The sequence below is a fragment of the Lampris incognitus genome, chromosome 2 (genome assembly GCF_029633865.1).
Source record: "Lampris incognitus isolate fLamInc1 chromosome 2, fLamInc1.hap2, whole genome shotgun sequence".
NCBI lineage: Eukaryota > Metazoa > Chordata > Actinopteri > Lampriformes > Lampridae > Lampris > Lampris incognitus.
The window spans coordinates 5,332,951-5,354,678 of NC_079212.1; the positions used below are offsets into that span (position 1 = coordinate 5,332,951).

General features: G+C 50.4%; 3 protein-coding genes across 3 annotated transcripts; 2 read left to right on the forward strand and 1 right to left on the reverse strand.

Annotated features, from left to right (window-relative positions):
• Positions 1-791: 791 nt before the first annotated feature.
• Positions 792-5,878, forward strand: LOC130108017 (sodium-dependent lysophosphatidylcholine symporter 1-like; the record flags this gene model as incomplete). The annotated part of the gene is made up of 8 exons (XM_056274852.1): positions 792-948; positions 1,605-1,726; positions 2,386-2,469; positions 2,829-2,912; positions 3,033-3,145; positions 3,434-3,577; positions 3,780-3,956; positions 5,319-5,878. Coding segments are annotated over 8 exons (1,269 nt in total), but the record flags the coding sequence as incomplete, so codon positions are not given.
• Positions 5,879-8,250: 2,372 nt separating this feature from the next.
• On the forward strand, positions 8,251-11,991 carry LOC130106976 (peptidyl-prolyl cis-trans isomerase FKBP1A-like). Its single transcript, XM_056273350.1, has 5 exons — positions 8,251-8,366; positions 8,456-8,503; positions 9,852-9,964; positions 10,380-10,552; positions 11,023-11,991. The coding sequence occupies exons 1-4, from the start codon at positions 8,330-8,332 to the stop codon at positions 10,509-10,511; spliced, it is 330 nt and encodes a 109-aa protein (XP_056129325.1). The 5' UTR covers positions 8,251-8,329; the 3' UTR covers positions 10,512-10,552; positions 11,023-11,991.
• Positions 11,992-14,544: 2,553 nt separating this feature from the next.
• On the reverse strand, positions 14,545-21,430 carry LOC130108416 (syntaphilin). The gene is made up of 4 exons (XM_056275329.1): positions 21,378-21,430; positions 21,151-21,282; positions 18,762-18,911; positions 14,545-15,844 (listed from the first exon to the last, which is right to left on the reverse strand). Exons 1-4 carry the CDS (start codon positions 21,428-21,430, stop codon positions 14,545-14,547), a joined length of 1,635 nt encoding a protein of 544 aa, XP_056131304.1.
• Positions 21,431-21,728: the final 298 nt, after the last annotated feature.

Here is a 21,728-nt window from a genome sequence, read left to right on the forward strand (position 1 = left end):
CATCAGAGTAATCCTCTAACGAAATACTCAGTAACGTTACTCCGTTACAGTTGGTGTTTAGACGTCTTGTTTCTGAGAGGAAACACATTGTACAACTTGAAATAAGGGAGGGGGGGGTATAATCTCTGCTGATGGCCGTGGTGTTTGACTTTCTGTCCTAGGTAAGAAAAACGTGTTTTACTTCATATTCTGTAGTATTGTGCCACGGTGCCTAAATGTTAACATCACTAGTTACGTTGCGGACATTTGTAACGGTACCAAAGATGGAGTAGGGGCGTCCGGGTGGCGTGACGGTCTCTTCCGTTGCCTAGCAACACTGGGATCGCCGGTTTGAATCCCCCCGTGTTACCGCCGGCTTGGTCGGGCGTCCCTACAGATGCGATTGGCTGTCTGCGGGTGGGAAGCCGGATGTGGGTATGTGTCCTGGTCGCTTCCTCTGGTCGGTCCAGGCGCCTGTTCGGGGGGGGGGGGGAGATAGCGTGATCCTCCCACGCGCTACTGGTGACTCCACATGTATGGGAGGAGGCATGTGGTAGTCGGCAGCCCTCCTCGGATCGGCAGAGGGGGTGGAGCAGAGACCGGGACAGCTCGGGAGAGAGGGGTAATTGGCCAAGTACAACTGAGGAGGAAAAGGGGGGTAAATAAATAAGAAAGGAGTAAATGAGATGGAATAATAAAATGCATCATGCTTTAAAGCAACGCGATATGAGGGTGTAGTACATCTAAATAGTAATCCTCTCACTCCTGTTTGAACTTTTCTCCCCCCCCCCCCCCTCTCTCTTTTGCATGTGTGCTCCTGCGGATGTGCGTTTGTGGACACTTCACTTGTGCCGTGCCGCGTACATCCGCTCACTCAGCGAAAGGCTTTCCTGACCTCGGCGCTGGTCATGGCCGCGTTGTTTTTCCTGTGCACCGTGCTCCTCTTCCTCGGGGTGAAAGAGCAGAGGGGTGAGTCAGCCGGAGAGCAGACCAGGAGCAGCCATCGCTCCAGTGAGCTGTGCACTTGGGCGGTCCGCTCCTGTTCGCCAGATCTGGGCCAGAACCGAGCCATAGCAATGCCACATGTGCCACATATTTGCCAAAGGTGGCCATGTTTGTTTTGTGATATTTGGGCCATATTCACCATTTACCACACGGGGTCACTTCAGGGTCACATCCAGATCACATGTAGCCCAGAGCACCGCATCTTTGCCAAAAAAGGCCCACATGTGATTTGGCATATTTGGGCCATATTTGCTGTTATACATGTGGGCCACTTCAGGCTCACATCCATGTTTTCAGGGCCAGAAGAAGGCCAGCAGTGCTGCATCACTGCCTGAAGTGGCCCACATCCGGATGCTATCTGGGAAGTAGTTCCTCTGTAGTGTGGTGCACACCTCCTCATTTCAATGTGCAGAAAATGTCACCCAGCGAGTTGGTCAAATCAAATTCTAAGATTTAGGTGAAAACAATATTCGACTAAGGAGTGGCGGGGAAGCGGGGCCGGCTAACAGTGGCAGAATAACGAGATCTAAATACTGTAGGCTTTTAACTTAGGCTTCATAGTGCCTAGTTGTGTTTTGGATAAGCTCATCCCCACAGTTCTGGTTTTGTCCTGTTTTCAGCCCTTCTCTCCTCTCGTGATAAAGTGAGAGTGTCCTACCGTTCCTCCATTAAGATGTTGGTGCGCCACGTTCCTTACCAGCGACTGGTGCTGGGCTTTATCTTCAGTGCACTGGCGTTCCAGGTACCGCTTTACCTTTAAATCCACTCCGACGCAACTGTCACGCAGGACTCCTCATTCTGATAATCATTTGAAAAATCACAAAGAGAATTCTGTGACTAATGTGCATCAGCTATTATTTTTGGGGGGGATTTTGTTGGATTTCCCCCTTTTCTCCCCAATTGTATCTGGCCAATTACCCCACTCTTCCGAGCCGTCCCGGTCGCTGCTCCGCCCCCTCTGCCGATCCGGGGAGGGCTGCAGACTACCACATGCCTCCTCCCATACATGTGGAGTCGCCAGCCGCTTATTTTCACCTGACAGTGAGGAGTTTCACCGGGGGGGCGTAGTGCTTGGGAGGATCACGCTATTCCCCCCTGTTCCCCCTCCCCCCCGAACAACCAGAGGAGGCGCTAGTGCAGCGACCAGGACGCACACCCACATCCGGCTTCCCACCCGCAGACACGGCCAATTGTGTCTGTCGGGACGCCCGACCAAGGTGGAGGTGACACGGGGCTTCGAACCGGGGATCCCCGTGTTGGTGGGCAACAGAATAGACTGCCGGGCTACCTGGATGCCCCCCCATCATCTAACCAGCCTCGCTAGCCCCTCTTTGCTATGTCAAACTAATTGTGTTGTACTGTTACTGAATTGACCATTTTGTCCCGTATGATTTATTGCAGATGTCCCTGGGTAACTTTGCACTGTTTTGCAGCCATGCAGCCGGACTGGGAGCCCAGTTCCAGCACCTTCTACTGGTTCTACTGGTAAGATGCTGCTAATATACTGCAAAAGTAACTCATTAGTGAACTGCATTCATTACCCATCCATCCATCCATCCATCCATCCATCCATCCATCCATCCATTATCCAAACCGCTTATCCTGCTCTCAGGGTCGCGGGGATGCTGGAGCCTCTCCCAGCAGCCACTGGGCGGCAGGCGGGGAGACACCCTGGACAGCCCGCCAGTCCCATCACAGGGCCCATTCACTCAAATCTCAGCTGTTCCTTCATGTGCTGTAATAGATCAGTGTGTTGTCTGCTCGGGGTTTCACAAAACGATTCCCAAACGAGGATATGCTCTTTCAATTTAACATGAAGAGGTTTATCTTTTTTTTTTTTACAGGCTGCTGCATCCATAGCAGTCCCGGTATGGCAAGCCGTCCTGGTGCGGATAGGGAAAAAGGCCACAGTCTTCATTGGACTTACAGTAAGCAAGCATGGAATGACTTCCAAGATTATAATAATAACTTAATAGGTCATTGGTCATCCATCTTCTATGCCATGAATTCATATTCCTCTGTTGCTTGTGTTGCCTACCCATCCACAGCTGTTCATCCCACCGCTGATCGTGATCGCCTGCATGCCCAGCAACCTGCCAGTCTTCATGACTATGTGCGTTGTGATGGGATTCAGTTTGGCAACCATGTTCCTGTTACCCTGGTGAGTCAGCGGCCAGACAGGCCACCGAGTCCTCGTCTCCCCGCAGAGCCGCTGTCAAAGCCGATCACGGTCCACACAGAAAGCAGCGAATGCACATAAATCATTCACGTCACTTCAACACAACCTTGACATCCTGCCTGGAAAGCAGTGAATGTTCTTGTGGTAACCGGCTTTGTTAGCCGGTCGGTATTTCTGAGCATAAAACAACAACAACAACAACAACAACACATGATTCTTGTGTTGGCGTACTGCTGGGATGTGACTCGCAGGCCTGTCTTGTGCTAAAAGGTCCATGCTCCCGGATGTGGTGGAGGACTTTGCCGTGAGAAACCCCTCATACACGGACTTGGAGCCCCTGTTTTTCTCCTGTTATGCCTTCTGCAGTAAGCTAGGGGGAGGCCTGTCTGCAGGAATCTCCACGCTGACGTTACAGTGAGTCACTTTTCACATCTATTGATTCGTTTTGTCTGAACCCGTCGTGGCTATTGATCTTTTAATGGGATAAGCTAACGGCATCGTCGCTGAATTCATTGCGAAGCGCTGTGAGTGGCTGCATATAAAATGCAACTTGATGGATTGATTGATAGTTTCTTACTCCCCCCTCCCCCACCCCCCACCCCCCCGGTCTATGAAGCTTTGTGGGTTACAGATCCAACGCATGTGACCACGGTGACGGTGTGGCGACCGCTCTGACCGTGCTGTTTACACCGGTTCCCATCACACTGCTGCTGGTGGGACTGGCCTTTTTCTACTCCTACCCGATCAATGAGCGGCAACGCTCCCAACCCCAGACCGAGCCGGACCCGGAGCCGTGAGTTCTTCTGTCTGTTATTTATTTATTTATTTTATTTCCCCCTCTTTTTCTCACCAGTTGTATCAAGGCCAATTACCCCACTCCTCTGAGCCGGCCTGGTCACTGCTCCACCCCCTCTGCTGATCCGGGGAGGGCTGCAGACTACCACATGCCTCCTCCCATACATGTGGAGTCACCAGCCGCTTCTTTTCACCTGACAGTGAGGAGTTTCACCAGGTGGACGTAGCACGTGGGAGGATCACGTTATTTCCCCCCCGAACAGGCGCCCCGACCTACCATAGGAGGCGCTAGTGCAGCGACCAGGACACATACCCACATCCGGCTTCCCACCTGCAGACACGGCCAATTGTATCCGGAGGGACGCCCGACCAAGCCGGAGGTAACACAGGGATTCGAACCACCGAGCCTTGTGTTGGTAGGCAACTGAATAGACCGCCACATCACCCGAACGCCCCCTTCTGCCTGGTTTTGGAAGAAGTTTGATTTCAGGACATGAGTGATAAAGCTGACCGACAACGTCAGACCATAACCTTCACATTCTGAGTTGTACACCTGTCACATTTCTCATGGAGTGAGCCGAGTGTCCCGCCATCAGCTTCTTGTCTCTGGGAAAGCGACGCGAGCCTCCCGGCAGTGCTTTTAGCAACAAAACCAGTATTCCTGAAAACCAGATTCACACGACTCCATCTATATCAATACAGTATTAAATAAAGTGTTTTGTCAGAACTTGAAAGTGATTTTCAAAGTAAAGACTTTTCAATTTAGTGATTAATATGACAGCCATTAAAAATGAGGAATTCTATTAACGAGAAAATTGTTTTGTGCCCCCCCCCCCCACACACACACCTTTCTCATATTTCACACTGATGGTGATTTTGGCATCATGGGAGTAATGCTAGCGGCATGGTGGCGCAGTGGTTAGTGCGGTCACCTCACAGCAAGAAGGTCCTGGGTTCGAGCCCCGGGGTAGTCCAACCTTGGGGGTCGTCCCGGGTCGTCCTCTGTGTGGAGTTTGCATGTTCTCCCCGTGTCTGTGTGGGTTTCCTCCGGGGGCTCCGGTTTCTTCCCACAGTCCAAAGACATGTAGGTCAGGTGACTCGGCCGTACTAAACTGTCCCTAGGTGTGTGTGTGGGGGGGGGGCCCTGAGATGGACTGGTGGCCTGTCCAGGGTGTCTCCCCGCCTGCTGCCCAATGACTGCTGGGATAGGCTCCAGCCTCCCCGTGACCCTGAGAGCAAGATAAGCAGTTTGTATAATGGATGGATGGATAGATAGATAGATGGATGGGTGGATGGATGGATGGATGGATGGATGGATGGGTGGGTGGGAGTAATGGTTTAATTGGTTTTCTTCATCCAGCTTGGAAGCGACCCTCTCAGACGGACAGGAGGCGGCAGGAGAACCACAGTCCACAACAGGAGCAAGAGCTTCATCACGTCCAAAGTCACAGCCGACCAGGCGGGGCCTTCCCCTATCAAACTCCTCACCCCGTGTTCGCAGTAAGAACCACCACCAGAGAGGCGGGGTTGAGTCAAATGGCTCGTCCAGCAGGCGGAAAACCACCTCTGCAGAACACGCCGGCTCCATGTTTGTTGCCCAGTCACAAGTGAATCCCAAATGGCGCGAGCCGAGAGCCCACCCGTATCAGCAGGCATCTGAAAGTAAACCGAAAAACAATTCAACTAAACTTGGCTTTGGCTCTTTTTCTGACAGGTCAGCTGTGAAATCCAAAGTCACGTGGGTGTAGGTTGATTCAGTACGACAGGCAGCGGCGAGGCACTGCCACCTGCAGAAATAAAGCAACGTGCATGGCCTCGATCATTTGAACCATATAGATGCCGCCTTCCTTTATCGGCATTAAAACTGCGAAATGAATGCTGTTGTATTAAAGCCTGCAGTGAAACTAAATGACTCCTCTATGGCTGATGATGATGTGCGCTGTATTTTTACATTTTGCTTCAAGTGAGACTTTCTATTTAGTGAGTAACATTAGGATATAGCGCAGCCTCTCGTGGGTTATTGTAGTCCATGTCCTCCTGAGCTGTGGTCAACTTCCTTCAGGATCACAGTCATGTTTATTGGCCATGTAGGTTTGCACTACATGGAATTTGGCTCCGGTTTGGTAACTCTGTGTGCTCAACGTAGAATAACAACACTGCAGCACAACAATCTGCAGATATATACACAAGGATTGACTATATACAGGTGAAATAAAGAGCTGATGAAGTGCAGTGGTGCAGAGAATATATCATTCATCTCATCTCATCTTCAGCCGCTTCTCCGGGGCCGGGTCGCGGTGGCAGCAAGCTAAGTAGGGCACCAGACATCCACTTCTCCCAGCAACGCCCTCCAGCTCCTCCTGGGGGATCCCAAGGCGTTCCCAGGCCAGACTGGACATGTAGTCCCTCCAGCGAGTTCTGGGTCTACCCCGGGGTCTCCTCCCAGTTGGCCGTGCCCAGAAAACCTCCAAAGGAAGGCGCCCAGGAGGCATCCTAATCAGATGCCCAAACCACCTCAACTGGCTCCTTTTGATGCAAAGGAGCAGCGGCTCTACTCCGAGCTCCTCACCCTATCTCTAAGGCTGAGCCCAGACACCCTACGGAGGAATCTCATTTCAGCCGCTTGTATCCACGATCTCACCCTTTCGGTCACCACTACCCAAAGTTCATGGCCATAGGTGAGGGTTGGAACAAAGACTGGCTGGTAAATTGAGAGCTTTGCCTTCTGGCTCAGCTCCCTCTTCACCACAACGGTCCGGTACAACGCCCACATTACTGCTGATGCTGCACCAATCCACCTGTCAATCTCCCGCTCCATCCTACCCTCACTCGTGAACAAGACCCCAAGATACTTGAACTCCTTCACTTGAGGCAACAACTCATCCCCAACCCAGAGGGAGCAAGCCACCGTTTTCCGGTAGAGAACCATGGCCTCAGACCTGGAGGTGCTGACTCTCATCCCGGCCATTTCACACTCAGCTGCAAATCACCCCAGTTCGCACTGGAGGTCACGTTCTGATGAAGTCAACAAAACCACATCACCTGCGAAGAGCAGAGATGCAATTCTGAGGTTCCCAAAACGGACACACCCCTCACCTTGTCTGTACCTTGAGATCCTGTCCATGAATATCACAAACAGAATCGGAGACAAGGCACAACCTTGGCGGAGTCCCACACCCACCGAATCCCGCACCGGGCAAGAAAATAACCGGTTACATTGGTGGCAGCGGTGGGATCCGGAAGTGTGCAGATCCTCAGAAGTCTCTTCGGAGCGCGGGAAGAACGAAGCGCGAGGGCGCGCTTCCGGGGAGGGTGACGACTGTAAACTACTAATAAGACACGTTAGCCCCTAGCTAACGGGTGTGACCCTTTAGCCGAGCGGTTAGTGATGTCGCCTTGTGGTGCAGTACACCCCGTATCGAATCCCGCACCGGGCAAGAAAATAACCAGTTACACAAGCCCCCCCCCCCCCCCCGAACAGGCGGCCTAACCGTCCAGACGAGGCGCTAGTGCAGCGACCAGGACACAGACCCGCATGCGGCTTCCCACCCGCAGACACGGCCAGTTGTGTCTGTAGGGGCACCTGACCAAGCCGGAAGTAACGCGGGGATTCCAACCGGCGATCCCCGCGTTGGCAGGCAACGGGACAGACTTCTGTTAAGAATAAATGGAAGAGACGTTATTGCTGTAACCGGTTCTTTTCTTGCCCGGTGCGGGATTCGATACGGGGTGTACTGCACCACAAGGCGGCGTCACTACCCGCTCGGCTAAAGGTAGTTTACAGCCGTCACCCTCTCCCGGAAGCGCGCCCTGGCGCTTTGTTCTTCCCGCGCTCCGAAGAGACTTCTGAGGATCCGCACACTTCCGGATCCCACCGCTGCCACCAATGTAACCGGTTACTTTCTTGCCCGGTGCGGGATTCGATACGGGGTGTACTGCACCACAAGGCGGCGTCACTAACCGCTCGGCTAAAGGGTCAGACCCTAACGGGTCTTATTAGTAGATTACACTGCCATTAAGCACGCCTGGAAGATTCGTGGAACTAAAAGATTTCAAGTATAATTTCAGCTAATTAGGGAAGATACATTTGGAGGGCGATTTCAATATTGTGTTCTAAAAAGACACATGACGACACAGAGGTCACCGTCTCTGTTTCGCAGCAGCCCGCCGGCAGACGCGTGGCGGCGGCGGGCTGGAGGGCGGCGCGCCGGACGCCATGGAATGTTCCGTTTCGTGCCTCCCGAGGACGCCGAGCCAGGATGCGACGCTGCTCACGCGCGCGTATTGTTGCCTTTGCGCCCGCCCACCCGCGACTCACCCACTCCTCATCTCGGGCGCCGGAGGAACGGGCTGGAGAGCGAAGAGCGGAAAATGGGAGTCGAAATTGAGACGATAACCCCCGGCGACGGTAAGAACCGAACGGCGCCCTCGGCTTTTACGAGTCCGCGCTGAGCGTTACGTTGTTTAAAGCCGCAACGTGTTCTCTTTCTCCCGCAGGACAAACGTTCCCGAAGAAGGGGCAGCGCGTCGTTGTGCACTATGTCGGTGAGTCGGGGGAAGTGCGGGGGGGAGGGAGGGAGGGGGTCTGGAGCGCTGCTGTGAGCCGTTTTATCCGCCCGGCCTCGTTTAACTTGTTCGGTTATTCGTCTTGCCCTTAGTCGGCGGTAGAAATGTCGCTGAACTGGGATTTTATTGTTGGCTCGTCTCCCGGTTTTGGTAAGAGACGAGCCCCTCATGTTTCCGAGGCTAGCCATAGCTGCTAACGCCAGCCTCGCGTAGTTGCTCCGGGCTAACGTTAGCTGACCACATAACGGAAGCCGTGTAGCAGCTGCTAGCCGTGTAGCAGCTGCTAGCGTGAGCCCTCTTGGCACTAACGTTAGCTAAGCACAAAACGGAAGCCGTGTAGCAGCTACTAACGTTAGCTAAGCACAAAACGGAAGCCGTGTAGCAGCTGCTAACGTTTGCGGAGCACATAACGGAAGCCGTGTAGCAGCTGCTAGCGTGAGCCCTCTTGGCACTAACGTTAGCTAAGCACAAAACGGAAGCCGTGTAGCAGCTACTAACGTTAGCTAAGCACAAAACGGAAGCCGTGTAGCAGCTGCTAACGTTAGCGGAGCACATAACGGAAGCCGTGTAGCAGCTGCTAGCGTGAGCCCTCTTGGCGCTAACGTTAGCTAAGCACAAAACGGAAGCCGTGTAGCAGCTGCTAGCGTGAGCCCTCTTGGCGCTAACGTTAGCTAAGCACAAAACGGAAGCCGTGTAGCAGCTGCTAAAGTTAGCTGAGCACAACACGGAAGCCGTGTAGCAGCTGCTAACGCGAACCTCGCGTAGTTGGTCCGGCTGACGTTAGCTAAGCACATAACGGAAGCCGTGTAGCAGCTGCTAACGTTAGCTGAGCACATAACGGAAGCCGTGTAGCAGCTGCTAACGTTAGCTGAGCACAAAACGGAAGCCGTGTACCAGCTGCTAACGTTAGCTAAGCACAAAACGGAAGCCGTGTACCAGCTGCTAACGTGAGCCCTCTTGGCGCTAACGTTAGCCGGATAGCTAAGCGGAAGCCGTTCAACGCTAACGTTTTGTTTTATGTGTGTGTAATGGTTTCTCTTAGCTGGTCGTATTAGCTTCGGAGGCTAGTTGCTATTTTCGTCGGTGCCCAGCCGCGGCTACCCGTGTTTGACGCTCGGTATCCGGCGAACGTCGCGGGTGTTGCAGCGCTGTTAGCACGCTAACGTTAGCACGCAGTGAAACGGACCGGCACCACCGTCTTGACCGGTGTCGCGCTTTGTTCGCCGCTTGGCCGGCGAGGAAAGTTTGCTTGGAGGTTTTGTAGGCGGTGAAGTATCGGCAGGCTAGCCTCGATTACAGGCCGCTGACCGGACTCGTGTTTTAACAGGGACGCTGACTAACGGAACCACCTTCGACTCGTCCAGGGACCGGGGGAAGCCTTTCAAATTCAAGATCGGACACCGGGAGGTGATCCGCGGCTGGGAAGAGGGGGTAGTGCAGGTAGGTCACCGCTGCCTTCCCTTGCCTGGGAAAACTGATGGCCACAAATGGCCCCCTTTCCTTCTTACTGGAAGTGTAGATGCTCGACATTTCTTGGTTCTTTTGGTAATATTGATGGTCATCATTGTTTTGTTTCTCAGTTGGGAATACTGATGCTCATCATTTCCAGCTCTTCTAATTGTGAATATTAACGCTCATAATCTTCTGTTGGGAATGTTGCCGGCTGTCTAGCTTTATATATTGGGATTGTTGATGCTCATAATTTTTATTTTCCCTTTTTGGGAATATTGACCTCCATGATTTTTATCTTTGCTTTTGGGGCTATTGATGCCCATAAGTTTGGTGCTACAGTTGACTTGACATGTACGAAGAGTGCATTGCTAACGGTTAATTCTGCTTTTGGTCGTTTCCACAGATGAGCGTAGGCCAGCGGGCTTGGTTGACCTGCTCACCAGACTTTGCGTATGGCAGCAAAGGGCACCCAGGGGTTATCCCACCTAATGCCACTCTCATCTTTGACGTGGAGCTGCTTGGCATTGAAGCCTGAAACGTGCACTCACTTTGTTCAATTCCACTCAAATTTTCAGGGTGAGGCTCAGTTATTTATTGAAAAAGCTTGATTTTCTGGGGGTCAGGATCACATCGTAAACGGGGTAGCCTCTGCACGACTTGTGCAAGAGATTTCATGGTCGAGCTGGCGACTTGAAATGGTTCAGAGCTGTTCTCGGAAAAGGCATCAGGCTCTTTAGCAAGGACTTAATTTAGAATTTCAGAGGGGCATGCAAGTTCTGGTTACATTTGACCCTGTACATATTTATCCCCCTTATTATTGTGCTTCATTCATCAGCCCGTTAATCCAGTAGTATAAGTTCCCAGTACGCCAATGTCTCAAATGCTAAACAGATGTTTGTTTTGTGTTCAGCCCATGAATTTTACTCAGAAATGGGGAGAGCTAGGGTAAGATGAACGTGGTAACAAGCTTTGGCGTTCATCTCATGTAATCCACTTAGATCTCTCTGTGTCTCTCACGCTCTCTAATCCATTTCTTTTTGCTGCAGGTTGACTCCTATCTCGGGAACATGGAGGTAAATGTTAACAGATGATTCCTGCTCTTGATCCCTACATAGGACCTATGTTTATAGCTTCACCGCTTCACTCTTTTAGATACAAGTGTTGTCACCTACTTCCAACATTCATCCTTTTACTGTAGATTCAGTACGCAAACAAGTCATAGGCCATAACTTCCCATGTAATGTCATTCTATGTTTATTATTATTATTATTACTATTATTATTATTTTCATGGTTTCTTTTTTTTTATTATTTGAAAATTTGTGAAATTGTGTCTGCAATTAGTATTGGGTTTTAGATGTCATGGAAATATTAAATTGATCTCATTCCATTTGACTTTGTGGCTTTCCACTACAAATTATATTGATTGTGAGTATTACATTTTCTTTAGTCGAAGTGTAAATGGTTGTTTGCATCAATGACACTACCGTCAACCACTTTTGTGATACGTTGGTATTGACATTAATTTTGGGGGGAAAAAAAACCAAAAGAAAAAAACGAACGCATTTACATGGAGACTGCATGATGGGGCACATGACTGCCATGACGGGCTGTTACCGATGCAGAATGTGCTCATCCTGTGTAGCGTGGCTCAGCATTTCTACATCACATCTTTAGATTTATTACTTTGAGAGCTAACTTTGTAACACAGTGTCCACAAAACGAGATAAAGGCCTTTCCTGTCTTTTGCTTTTAAAATACATTTGTGGACATGGAAAACAGCGAACCTCTATATGCCCCCAAAGACTCTTGCAAAAAAAAAAAAGAGGAAAAGAACAGTGGTCTTTGGCAGGTTTTTAAAATTGCATGACTATTTCCACAAAGGTTTCGAGGCACATTTTGGGATTGTGATTGTCTTAATTCCACCGGTTGTGTAACAGTCTGGATGTTTTCAAAGCTCTGTACCTTCCACTATAACACATTAAAAGAGTGAATTTTATCACATTTTATCCTCCAGCTGTTTGTCTGCCCACAGTCTTTGGCTTTAAAACTGAGTTGATTCACAAGAGATGAGTAGATTCATATGTAAAGGTCTCTGTGCGCTCCCACAGGAAAGCCGTCAAAAGGCAATTTTCAGTTTCTTTTCAAAAGGGGGTATCCAGGGGACTTACACCGACTATGCTGTAGTTTCTTGTGCACTTGTAACACATACAGATAATTGTTGCTTCACTGTTTTGCTGTTGGTGTTTGGATGAAAACCATAATGACAAATTATGTAGAAGCAACTAGAAAGCAGACGGCAACATGCCAGACGAGTTGACATTTAGAAGGCGTCGCTTCACATGAAGTAATCTGGTTTTCCAAATCGTAGTCAAGCATGTGGACAAAAACTTTTTTTTTGGACCCCCCCCCCCCCTCCCCCTTTTCTCCCCAGTTGTACTTGGCCAGTTACCCCACTCTTCCGAGCTGTCCCGGTCTCTGCTCCACCCCCTCTGCCGATCCGGGGAGGGCTGCAGACTACCACATGCCTCCTCTGATACATGTGGAGTCACCAGCTGCTTCTTTTCACCTGACAGTGAGGAGTTTCACCAGGGGGACGTAGCGCGTGGGAGGATCACGCTATTCCCCCCAGTTCCCCCTCCCCCCGATCAGGCGCCCCGACCGATCAGAGAAGGCGCTATTGCGGCGACCGTGACACATACCCACATCCGGCTTCCCACCTGCAGACACAGCCAGTTGGCGTCTGTAGGGACGCCCGATCAAGCCGGAGGCAACACGGGCATTCGAACCGCCGATCCCTGTGTTGGTAGGCAACGGAATAGACCGCCACGCCACCCCGGCACCCACAAAAACAAATTTAAGTCATATGAATATTGTAATTGCATCTGTCCATCCATTATTGGAACGGCTTATCCTGCTCTCAGGGTCGCGGGGATGCTGGAGCCTATCCCGGCATTATTACAAGTTACCTGCTGTCCAAACCATATGACAGATTGCACTATTCAGAATTATTCCCTTGGAAATTTGTGTCAACAATGAAACCCAAAACGCTCCATTTTGCAGTCTTAAACTGGATTCTTGATGAAACTAACGAAGCTACTTGAAATCCCCGAAACGGAAATTCATTGCAGCTTGTTTGCGTGCCAAGCCTGAGGATGGCAACCACATACGAACCAGCACAAATGTTTTGCAGGGATCGGCTAATTTGGTCAACACAGAGGAGACAGTGATCAGTACTCACATTCCCAGAAATAAATATTCTCAAATCTGTGATGGATATAGCATTAATATAACTTTATTACACGGTAATAAAGGGAATCGGTACCATAGGCCTTCAGGGTTTGTTACGAAGACAAACTTCAAGTCTTAGTCGCATCTTGCAGCAGTGGCTGTGCAACTGCTTTTACACTTCAAAAAATAAATCCGTATCCAAATACATTTATATATATAGACAGAGAGATAAAGTGACGGCGACAAACCTCTCAGCCAAGCTGAAAAATGTCTTGGTATTTTTTTTTCAGCATTAAATTTCAGTTTGGCAAACTCTCCAATAAGATAAATACTTCTCTTCTTCAGAACTCCAGCGGTACCCTGGCTGTTTTCTCCCCCGATATATCCAGATCATAGCTGCGCCTCAGCTTTCATGTATTAGCCCGGTAGTATTGAACGTTAACACAAACATACTTTGGCTCTCATTAGTAAATTACCGACCACAAGAAAGAAAAGATTTTGTCCGTCCATATTTCTGGCAACCGTTATTTGAAATGATAAGCCATTATAAGCATTTCTACATTCGAGTCCATGGGTAGAATACAAAAGTGCAAGTCCCATTTTTTCCACAACCTGCAGTGAGTCTATGTGGCTCTTATTTTTTTTCTTCAACCAAGTCAGAAAAATTTGATTTTTTTTTTTCGTTTATACTTCTCAAAACTGGAAAGATGTGATGATATCAAATTAGAGGAAAAGATGTTGATAAATTCAGCCAACCCCAGACCATTTCACTTCCCCTGACTGTCATTACATGTATTAATTCAACATTTCCCAGATGAAATGTGGTATATATGCCGATAGCGTCAAGATTCGCACCCTCTGCTGAAAATTGGAAGAAATATCTAAAAGAGATATACTAATACTCATATTTAAGATTTTACAAATACCAGAAGGCAAAGGTATGGGATTGGATTTTTTATCTAAAAGTTCAATATTCAATCAAAGCGTTCCAGCCCAGCGAGATGATAAGAGATTTGCAGGGGTTGGAAGTTTGGATCTCCCCGAGCTTCATGCAAAGGACCAAATAGTTCGGACCACTTAAGCAGCAGGCAGTGGTGGCGAGTCAGGTGAGGTCATGAAACATTCACTATTGTATTTCTATATCGTTGTTCCTCTAAAGCAAATTCGCAAGTGCATAATTGTAAATCCAAAAGTCATGTAAGAACGGCCGTTCAACACATGGCACAGGTCAAACTGTGAGTCTGAGGCGTCGTCCCCATGGCTGTAGCCGCGGCTTGCTGGGAGTTTTGGCGTGATGTTGGCGCTTAAAAAGATGCAGGGAGGAAGTGGTAGGACGCTTCAGATGGGTGTTGTCCCATTCATGCTGCTGGGCCCCCGTCCTCTGCCTGCGCTCCGGCGGCGAAGAGAATGGAGGGCCACAGCGCAGCAGCCTCTTAGCATAGACCCGATATGGTACACGGGCAAGACGTCCCGGGGTCTCCCTCGACACAGCCAGGCCATCGTTGGGACCACAGGCATGGCCAATGCCAACAGATCTACCAGAAAGTATCGGCTCCAGTGACACAACTGGGGGGAAGACTCCTCGTTGGTGGCCCCGCTGACATCCTCAGTCTCATCCTCGTTCTCCTCGTCCTCTGTTATCTCCACGACGGTGGCTTCCTGCCTCTCCGGTGGCTGTGCTGCAGGCTGAGGCTGGTGGGTTTGGGGCACCGTCGGCACCTTTGACGTCTCCACCACCTGGTCAGGCAGCGGCGGCTCTAAGCTGTAGGTAAACACAGAAGGCAAGCAGGGTGGAAGCAGACACGGCTCGGCGGTGGTGACGTTGGCTGCCGCTAAAGAAATGACGCTCAGCTCCTCGCCTCCGCCTTCCTCTGAGAGCCATGTCATGGTGGGGCTGCAGGCCTGCGAGTGGACCTCCGGTTTCCTCTCAGCTGCAGGAGGGTTTGGGATTGGGACGGAAATGGTGGGAGGAGCAGGAACAGGGGGAGGAGCAGGGGGAGGAGCAGGAGCGGGAGGTGCAGCTGCTGGAGGGGCCTCCTCCTGGGGCAGGTGTAGAAACAGGTGGTGGTGGGGGTGGTAGGTGTGACCGCTGCACCGGCAGCTGCTACTGAGAGTGTGGCAGGAGTGTGAGATTGGCAGCACTGCTCCGCCGCTGCACAGCTTCTCATAGGTGGAGGAGCGCGGGACGGTTGGGGGACCTCTTGTGTGACCGGGCGGGGGCAGCTGTTCCGAAAGGAGGGCGGCCTCCAGGAGCAGGTGGGTTTGCCCTGGTGGCCGGGAGGCTCCACTGACCCCCGGAGCATTCAGGTTGCGCTCCAGCTGCAGAGCCAGTGCCTCGCCACTCAGGCGGGTGTAGGTGGCGCTGCGGCTCAGGGTGTTGGCCGGCGAACAGCCACAGGACCGGGATTTCCCACCTGTCCGAGCTCCCTTCAGCCCCAGGTATGGCTTCTGATCATGTGGGTCTTGCTCTTTGACATTGAGGTTGGTCTTCACTGACTCCACCACCTCCTTCAGGTGCTGGATCTCCTTGCGGGCCTCTTTCAGGGCCAGCTGAGCCTCCACACGATGGCATTCCTCCTCTATCCAGTCCTCCTGCATGCGGTAAAGCTGGCTCCTCAGGTCGTCGATCTCACAGTCCCTGACAGAAAAAAAGATGCGACTCAGTCAATGAGTTATTAAGGGAAGTTTAGCTGTAGTAAAAGGTGAACAAAAAGGTAAACAAAAACATGTTAGAGCTAAAACGAAGAGTCCAAATTGGCAAGTTTGGATCAGCAGCTCCCAAATTTACGTCTCACGCAAAAATCGTTGGTAAAATGTCTCCGTTTGTCCCGCAATAAAAGCTCTTATTCAAAGACATCTAATATTTATCTAAAATCGATGCCAGTTTTCGAAAACTTGTGGTGTCAAAAGATATCATAAATCTTTCCAGGAAATAATTCACGTCATAATAAACAAACAAACAAACAAAAATCTGTCACGTGTGATTGCTGTTGGTAGGCAGCACTGAAGTCCCCACAATCACAGCGGTCACTACACCTTTAATGTCTTATGGCGTCTATATAATGGATACCTTATATGTAGGGCTTTTTGCATATGTAAGCAGATATTTTGATGTACACCGATCAGCTAAAACATTAAAGCCACCTGCCTATATTAGGCACGATATCAGCTCTGACCTGTCAAGGCATGGACTCCACAAGACCTCTGAAGGGGGTCCTCTGGTATCTGGCACCAGGACGTTAGCGGCAGATCCTTGAAATCCTGTAAGTTGCAATGTGGGCCTCCTTTAATCAGACTTGTTTGTCCAGCACATCCCACAGATACTCCATCGGATTGAGATCTGGGGAATTTGGAGGCCAAGGCAACACCTCGAACTCCTTGTCATATTCCTAAACCATCCCTGAACAGATTTTTGCAGTGTGGCAGTGGCCTCTGCTGAAAGAGGCCACTGCCATCAGGGAATACCATTGCCATGAAGGGGTGCACCTGGTCTGTAATGATGTTTAGGTAGGTGGTACGTGTCAAAGTAACACCCACATGAATGCCAGATCACAGGGTTTCCCAGCAGAATATTGCCCAGAGCATCACACTGCTTCTTCCATTGGCTTGCCATCTTCCCATAGTGCATCTTGGTGCCATCTCTTCCCCAGGTAAACATGCACACACCCAGCTGTCCACACAATGTCAAAGAAAACATGATTCACCTCCTTCCATTGCTCCATGGTCCAGTTCTGATGCTCATGTGCCCATTGTAGGCACTTTCGGCGGTGGACAGGGGTCATCATGGGCACTCCGACCGGTCTGCGGCTATGCAGCCCCATGCACAGCAATCTGTGATGTACTGTGTTCTGACACCTGTCTATCATAGCCAGCATTAACTTTTCAGCAATATGAGCTGCAGTAGCTCTTCTGTGGGATGTAATGAGATAACCAATGTTTTTCCCTTCACCTGTCAATGGTTTTAATGTTTTGGCTGATCGGTGTATATTGATATTAGGGCTTTGTGATATGGACAAAATCACACATCACGATATTTTTTGGACCGAATACCTTGATATCGATATTGTGACGATATTGTGGAGATGCCTATCGGTGCTTTCAGAAAACATTTACACAATCAGACAAGGTGAGGAGTGTGTCCCGTTTTGGGAACCTCAGAATTGCATCTCTGCTCTTCGCAGATGATGTGGTTTTGTTGGCTTCATCAGAACGTGACCTCCAGTGTGCACTGGGGCGGTTTGCAGCCGAGTGTGAAATGGCCGGGATGAGAGTCAGCACCTCCCAAGTCTGAGGCCATGGTTCTCTACCGGAAAATGGTGGCTTGCTCCCTCTGGGTTGGGGATGAGTTGTTGCCTCAAGTGAAGGAGTTCAAGTATCTCGGGGTCTTGTTCACGAGTGAGGGTAGGATGGAGCGGGAGATTGACAGGCGGATTGGTGCAGCATCAGCAGTAATGCGGACGTTGTACCGGACCGTTGTGGTGAAGAGGGAGCTGAGCCAGAAGGCAAAGCTCTCAATTTACCAGTCAGTCTTCGTTCCAACCCTCACCTATGGTCATGAGCTTTGGGTAGTGGTGACCGAAAGGGTGAGATGGCGGATACAAGCGGCTGAAATTAGATTCCTCCGTAGGGTGTCTGGGCTCGGCCTTAGAGATAGGGTGAGGAGCCTGGCCATCCGGAGGGAGCTCGGAGTAGAGCCGCTGTCCCTTCGCATCGAAAGGAGCCAGTTGAGGTGGTTCAGGCATCTGATCAGGATGCCTCCTGGGCACCTTCCTTTGGAGGTTTTCTGGGCACAGCCAACTGGGAGGAGACCCCGGGGTAGACCCAGAACTCACTGGAGGGACTACATGTCCAGTCTGGCCTGGGAAGGCCTTGGGATCCCCCAGGAGGAGCTGGAGGGCGTTGCTGGGAGAAGTGGACGTCTGGTGCCCTACTGAGCTTGCTGCCACCGCGACCCCACCCCAGAGAAGCGGCTGAAGATGAATGAATGAATGATCAGCAATGCCTATATAATAACAAAGCAGGTAAAGGCAAATAACAGAACAGCTAGAAAAGTCCGGCAAGTTCAGAAAAGGACATCTCTTTACAGTAATGCAGCCAGGAAAAGACAACACTTATGCCATATCACGATATCCAGAATCCACGACAATATCTAGTCTCGTATGGTGACATCGATACAATATCGACATATTGCCCAGCCCCAACTGATATTGAGTGAAATCCCTTATGATTATCATGGTAATATTTTCCATATATCCCAGCACTATTTACATGTGTTCTGACAAACCATTTCATCAGGGTTGTATGCACACACAAAACAAACATGAGAGGAAACAAGAAAGGTTACTCTCCGGTTTCCACAGCAGGTGACGCAGCAGCCGATTACCCTCCAGCAGCACAGCTGGCAGAAACACCTGCTGAGATTCCCCAAAAACCAATTAGTCGGCTAATTAGCGCGGGGCAAGAAACGGAGTAGCTTTTTAACGAGTAAATATTTGAATACCCTGCTACGGCATGGGACCGACACAGAACGGATGACGGCGTCTCTCGGGATTCACCTGTGCTGCAGTCTCTCCACGTTCTCCCTCAGCCTGGCGCGGAGGTGGCGAATGCACACCTCCTTCTGTTGCAGGGGTGTGAGGTATTGCTCCGGGGTAGGGGGCCTGATGCCATGGTTATCGCTGCAGGCCGCATGCTTCGCCTGTCGCCTGAATAAACACAAGATTCAAAAAAAGGGCACATACATAAGATGCTTTTCGTCATCGCGGTGTGAAATAGGGAGAAAGAAACCGGAGGTGAAAGGGTGCAGAGCGTGCTGCCAGGAGAAAGTCTGACAGACATTCATCCACATCATCCACATCATCCACTGACGTATCCATGCAAGCCTGTGAGGTTTTGTCTGTGTCGTTATTAATCCGAAAATGCCCCCCAGCATTTCTCTGTAATGCCTAATTGCAATTTGATTGCTTGATATATCCGTCTTGAAAGACTGTTTTATCTCAATCTTAATTGCCTGTGGTCGTGTTGCTGAAACAACGCCAAGAGGGCAATACTCCTGACTGGATATCCATTCATCCATCCATCCATTATCCATCCATCCATCCACCATACGAACCGCTTATCCTGCTCTCAGGGTCGCGGGGATGCTGGAGCCTATCCCAGCACTCATTGGGCGGCAGGCGGGGAGACACCCTGGACAGGCTGCCAGGCCATCACACAGGGCCCACATATACACACATTCATACCTAGGGACAATGTAGTACGGCTGATTCACCTGACCTACATGTCTTTGGACTGTGGGAGGAAACCGGAGCACCCGGAGGAAACCCACGCAGACACGGGGAGAACATGCAAACGCCACACAGAGGACGACCCCCAAGGTTGGACTACCCCGGGGCTCGAACCCAGAACCTTCTTGCTGTGAGGCGACCGTGCTAACCACTGCACCACCGTGCCACCCTCTGACTGGATATACGAGCGCTAACTGGTTTCCTGGGGCCTCATGTATCAGTCGTTACTATGGGCAAATTTGTTCTTACACACCCATGAGATTTTTTTGCCCTGAAGTTTGTCTCAGAGACCAGGGTAGAACCTGGGTAACCCCTGAATTTAGACACCGACTGGCTAACGCTGATGTCTTTGCAGGCCTGGGTGACTGCTCATCGCAAGAGGTTGACAACAGATGTTAGCAGGAAGGAATTAAAAATAACCATCATGCTTTGCTACTGACTGTCAGACAATCTTGAGGGCTAAAAAAATTTCATGGATGTGTAAGAACAAATTTGCCCATAGTAATGATTGATACATAAGGCCCCTGGTGTTTCCGTTGCGTGCACGAAGGCATTGAGTGCTCACAGTCAATGCCTTTGGCAAGGGAGAACATGCAAACTCCAGAGGACGACCCCCAAGGTTGGACTACCCCGGGGCTCGAACCCAGAACCTTCTTGCTGTGAGGCGACCGTGCTAACCACTGCACCGCCGTGCCACCCTCTGACTGGATATACGAGTGCTAACTGGTTTTCTGGGGCCTCGTGTGTCAATCGTTACTATGGGCAAATTTGTTCTTACACACCCATGAGATTTTTTTGCCCTGAAGTTTGTCTCAGAGACCAGGGTAGAACCTGGGTAACCCCTGAATTTAGACACCGACTGGCTAACGCTGATGTCTTTGCAGGCCTGGGTGATTGCTCATCGCAAGAGGTTGACAACAGATGTTAGCAGGAAGGAATTACAAATAACCATCATGCTTTGCTACTGACTGTCAGACAATCTTGAGGGCCAAAAAAACTGGATGTGTAAGAACAAATTTGCCCATAGTAATGATTGATACTTAAGGCCCCTGGTGTTTCCATTGCGTGCACGAAGGCATTGAGTGCTCACAGTCAATGCCTTTGGCAAGGGAGAACATGCAAACTCCAGAGGACGACCCCCAAGGTTGGACTACCCCGGGGCTCGAACCCAGAACCTTCTTGCTGTGAGGCGACCGTGCTAACCACTGCACCGCCGTGCCACCCTCTGACTGGATATACGAGTGCTAACTGGTTTCCTGGGGCCTCGTGTGTCAATCGTTACTATGGGCAAATTTGTTCTTACACACCCATGAGATTTTTTTCCCTGAAGTTTGTCTCAGAGACCAGGGTAGAACCTGGGTAACCCCTGAATTTAGACACCGACTGGCTAACGCTGATGTCTTTGCAGGCCTGGGTGATTGCTCATCGCAAGAGGTTGACAACAGATGTTAGCAGGAAGGAATTACAAATAACCATCATGCTTTGCTACTGACTGTCAGACAATCTTGAGGGCCAAAAAAACTGGATGTGTAAGAACAAATTTGCCCATAGTAATGATTGATACTTAAGGCCCCTGGTGTTTCCATTGCGTGCACGAAGGCATTGAGCGCTCACAGTCAATGCCTTTGGCTAGAGGGGATTTTGAGCAGCATCTTACCTTGGTGTACTGGGGTAAGTTCGGGCCGCTGGGCTGCCATCAACTACCCTACCCCGACCAGGATAGGTGTGTGTACTGGATGTGTCACTGTGGGAATATCGCCCACTGCCAGCAGCAGTGCCCACTGAGCGCCTTGCACACAACAGGGATCATGGTTACACAGGGACCGCTTACAATGCAAAGCAACAGGGATGGAAACCAGAAATGAGTAGGTTAAGCTACAGTACCTGCGCTGGCCTGTGGAGGACGGCTTACGAGTGACTGATGGATTGAGGGACATTGTTGTGCACTGAAAGGCCTCCTCCTGCCCCTCCTCCTTCCTCGATGGGGACACTAGAAATCCTCAGAGCTGGACTGCATCAGACAAACAAATTCATAACCGCACCGTTAATCTAATAAATCACGCACGCTGAAATCAGAACTATACTCTATGACAGTGGTTCTCCACCTTTTTGGGGTCCTGGACCCCCTGCGTATTTTTGATCTACCCTGAGGACCCCTCCACCTGATCTTGGGGGAGGGGGTTGCAATTTGATAGAAACAGTAGAAACTGGAAACGGTCAGACCCGTTAGCTAGG

Coding starts and splice junctions, on each gene's coding strand:
- LOC130106976 (XM_056273350.1), top strand. CDS start 8,330: ATGGGAGTCGAAATTGAGACGATAACCCCCGGCGACG. Junction 8,367..8,455: donor GACGATAACCCCCGGCGACG/GTAAGAACCGAA, acceptor TTTCTCCCGCAG/GACAAACGTTCCCGAAGAAG. Junction 8,504..9,851: donor CGTCGTTGTGCACTATGTCG/GTGAGTCGGGGG, acceptor GTGTTTTAACAG/GGACGCTGACTAACGGAACC.
- LOC130108416 (XM_056275329.1), bottom strand. CDS start 21,430: ATGTCCCTCAATCCATCAGTCACTCGTAAGCCGTCCTCCACAGGCCAG. Junction 21,283..21,377: donor TCCTCCACAGGCCAGCGCAG/GTACTGTAGCTT, acceptor GTTGTGTGCAAG/GCGCTCAGTGGGCACTGCTG. Junction 15,845..18,761: donor GTGGAGAGACTGCAGCACAG/GTGAATCCCGAG, acceptor TTTTTCTGTCAG/GGACTGTGAGATCGACGACC.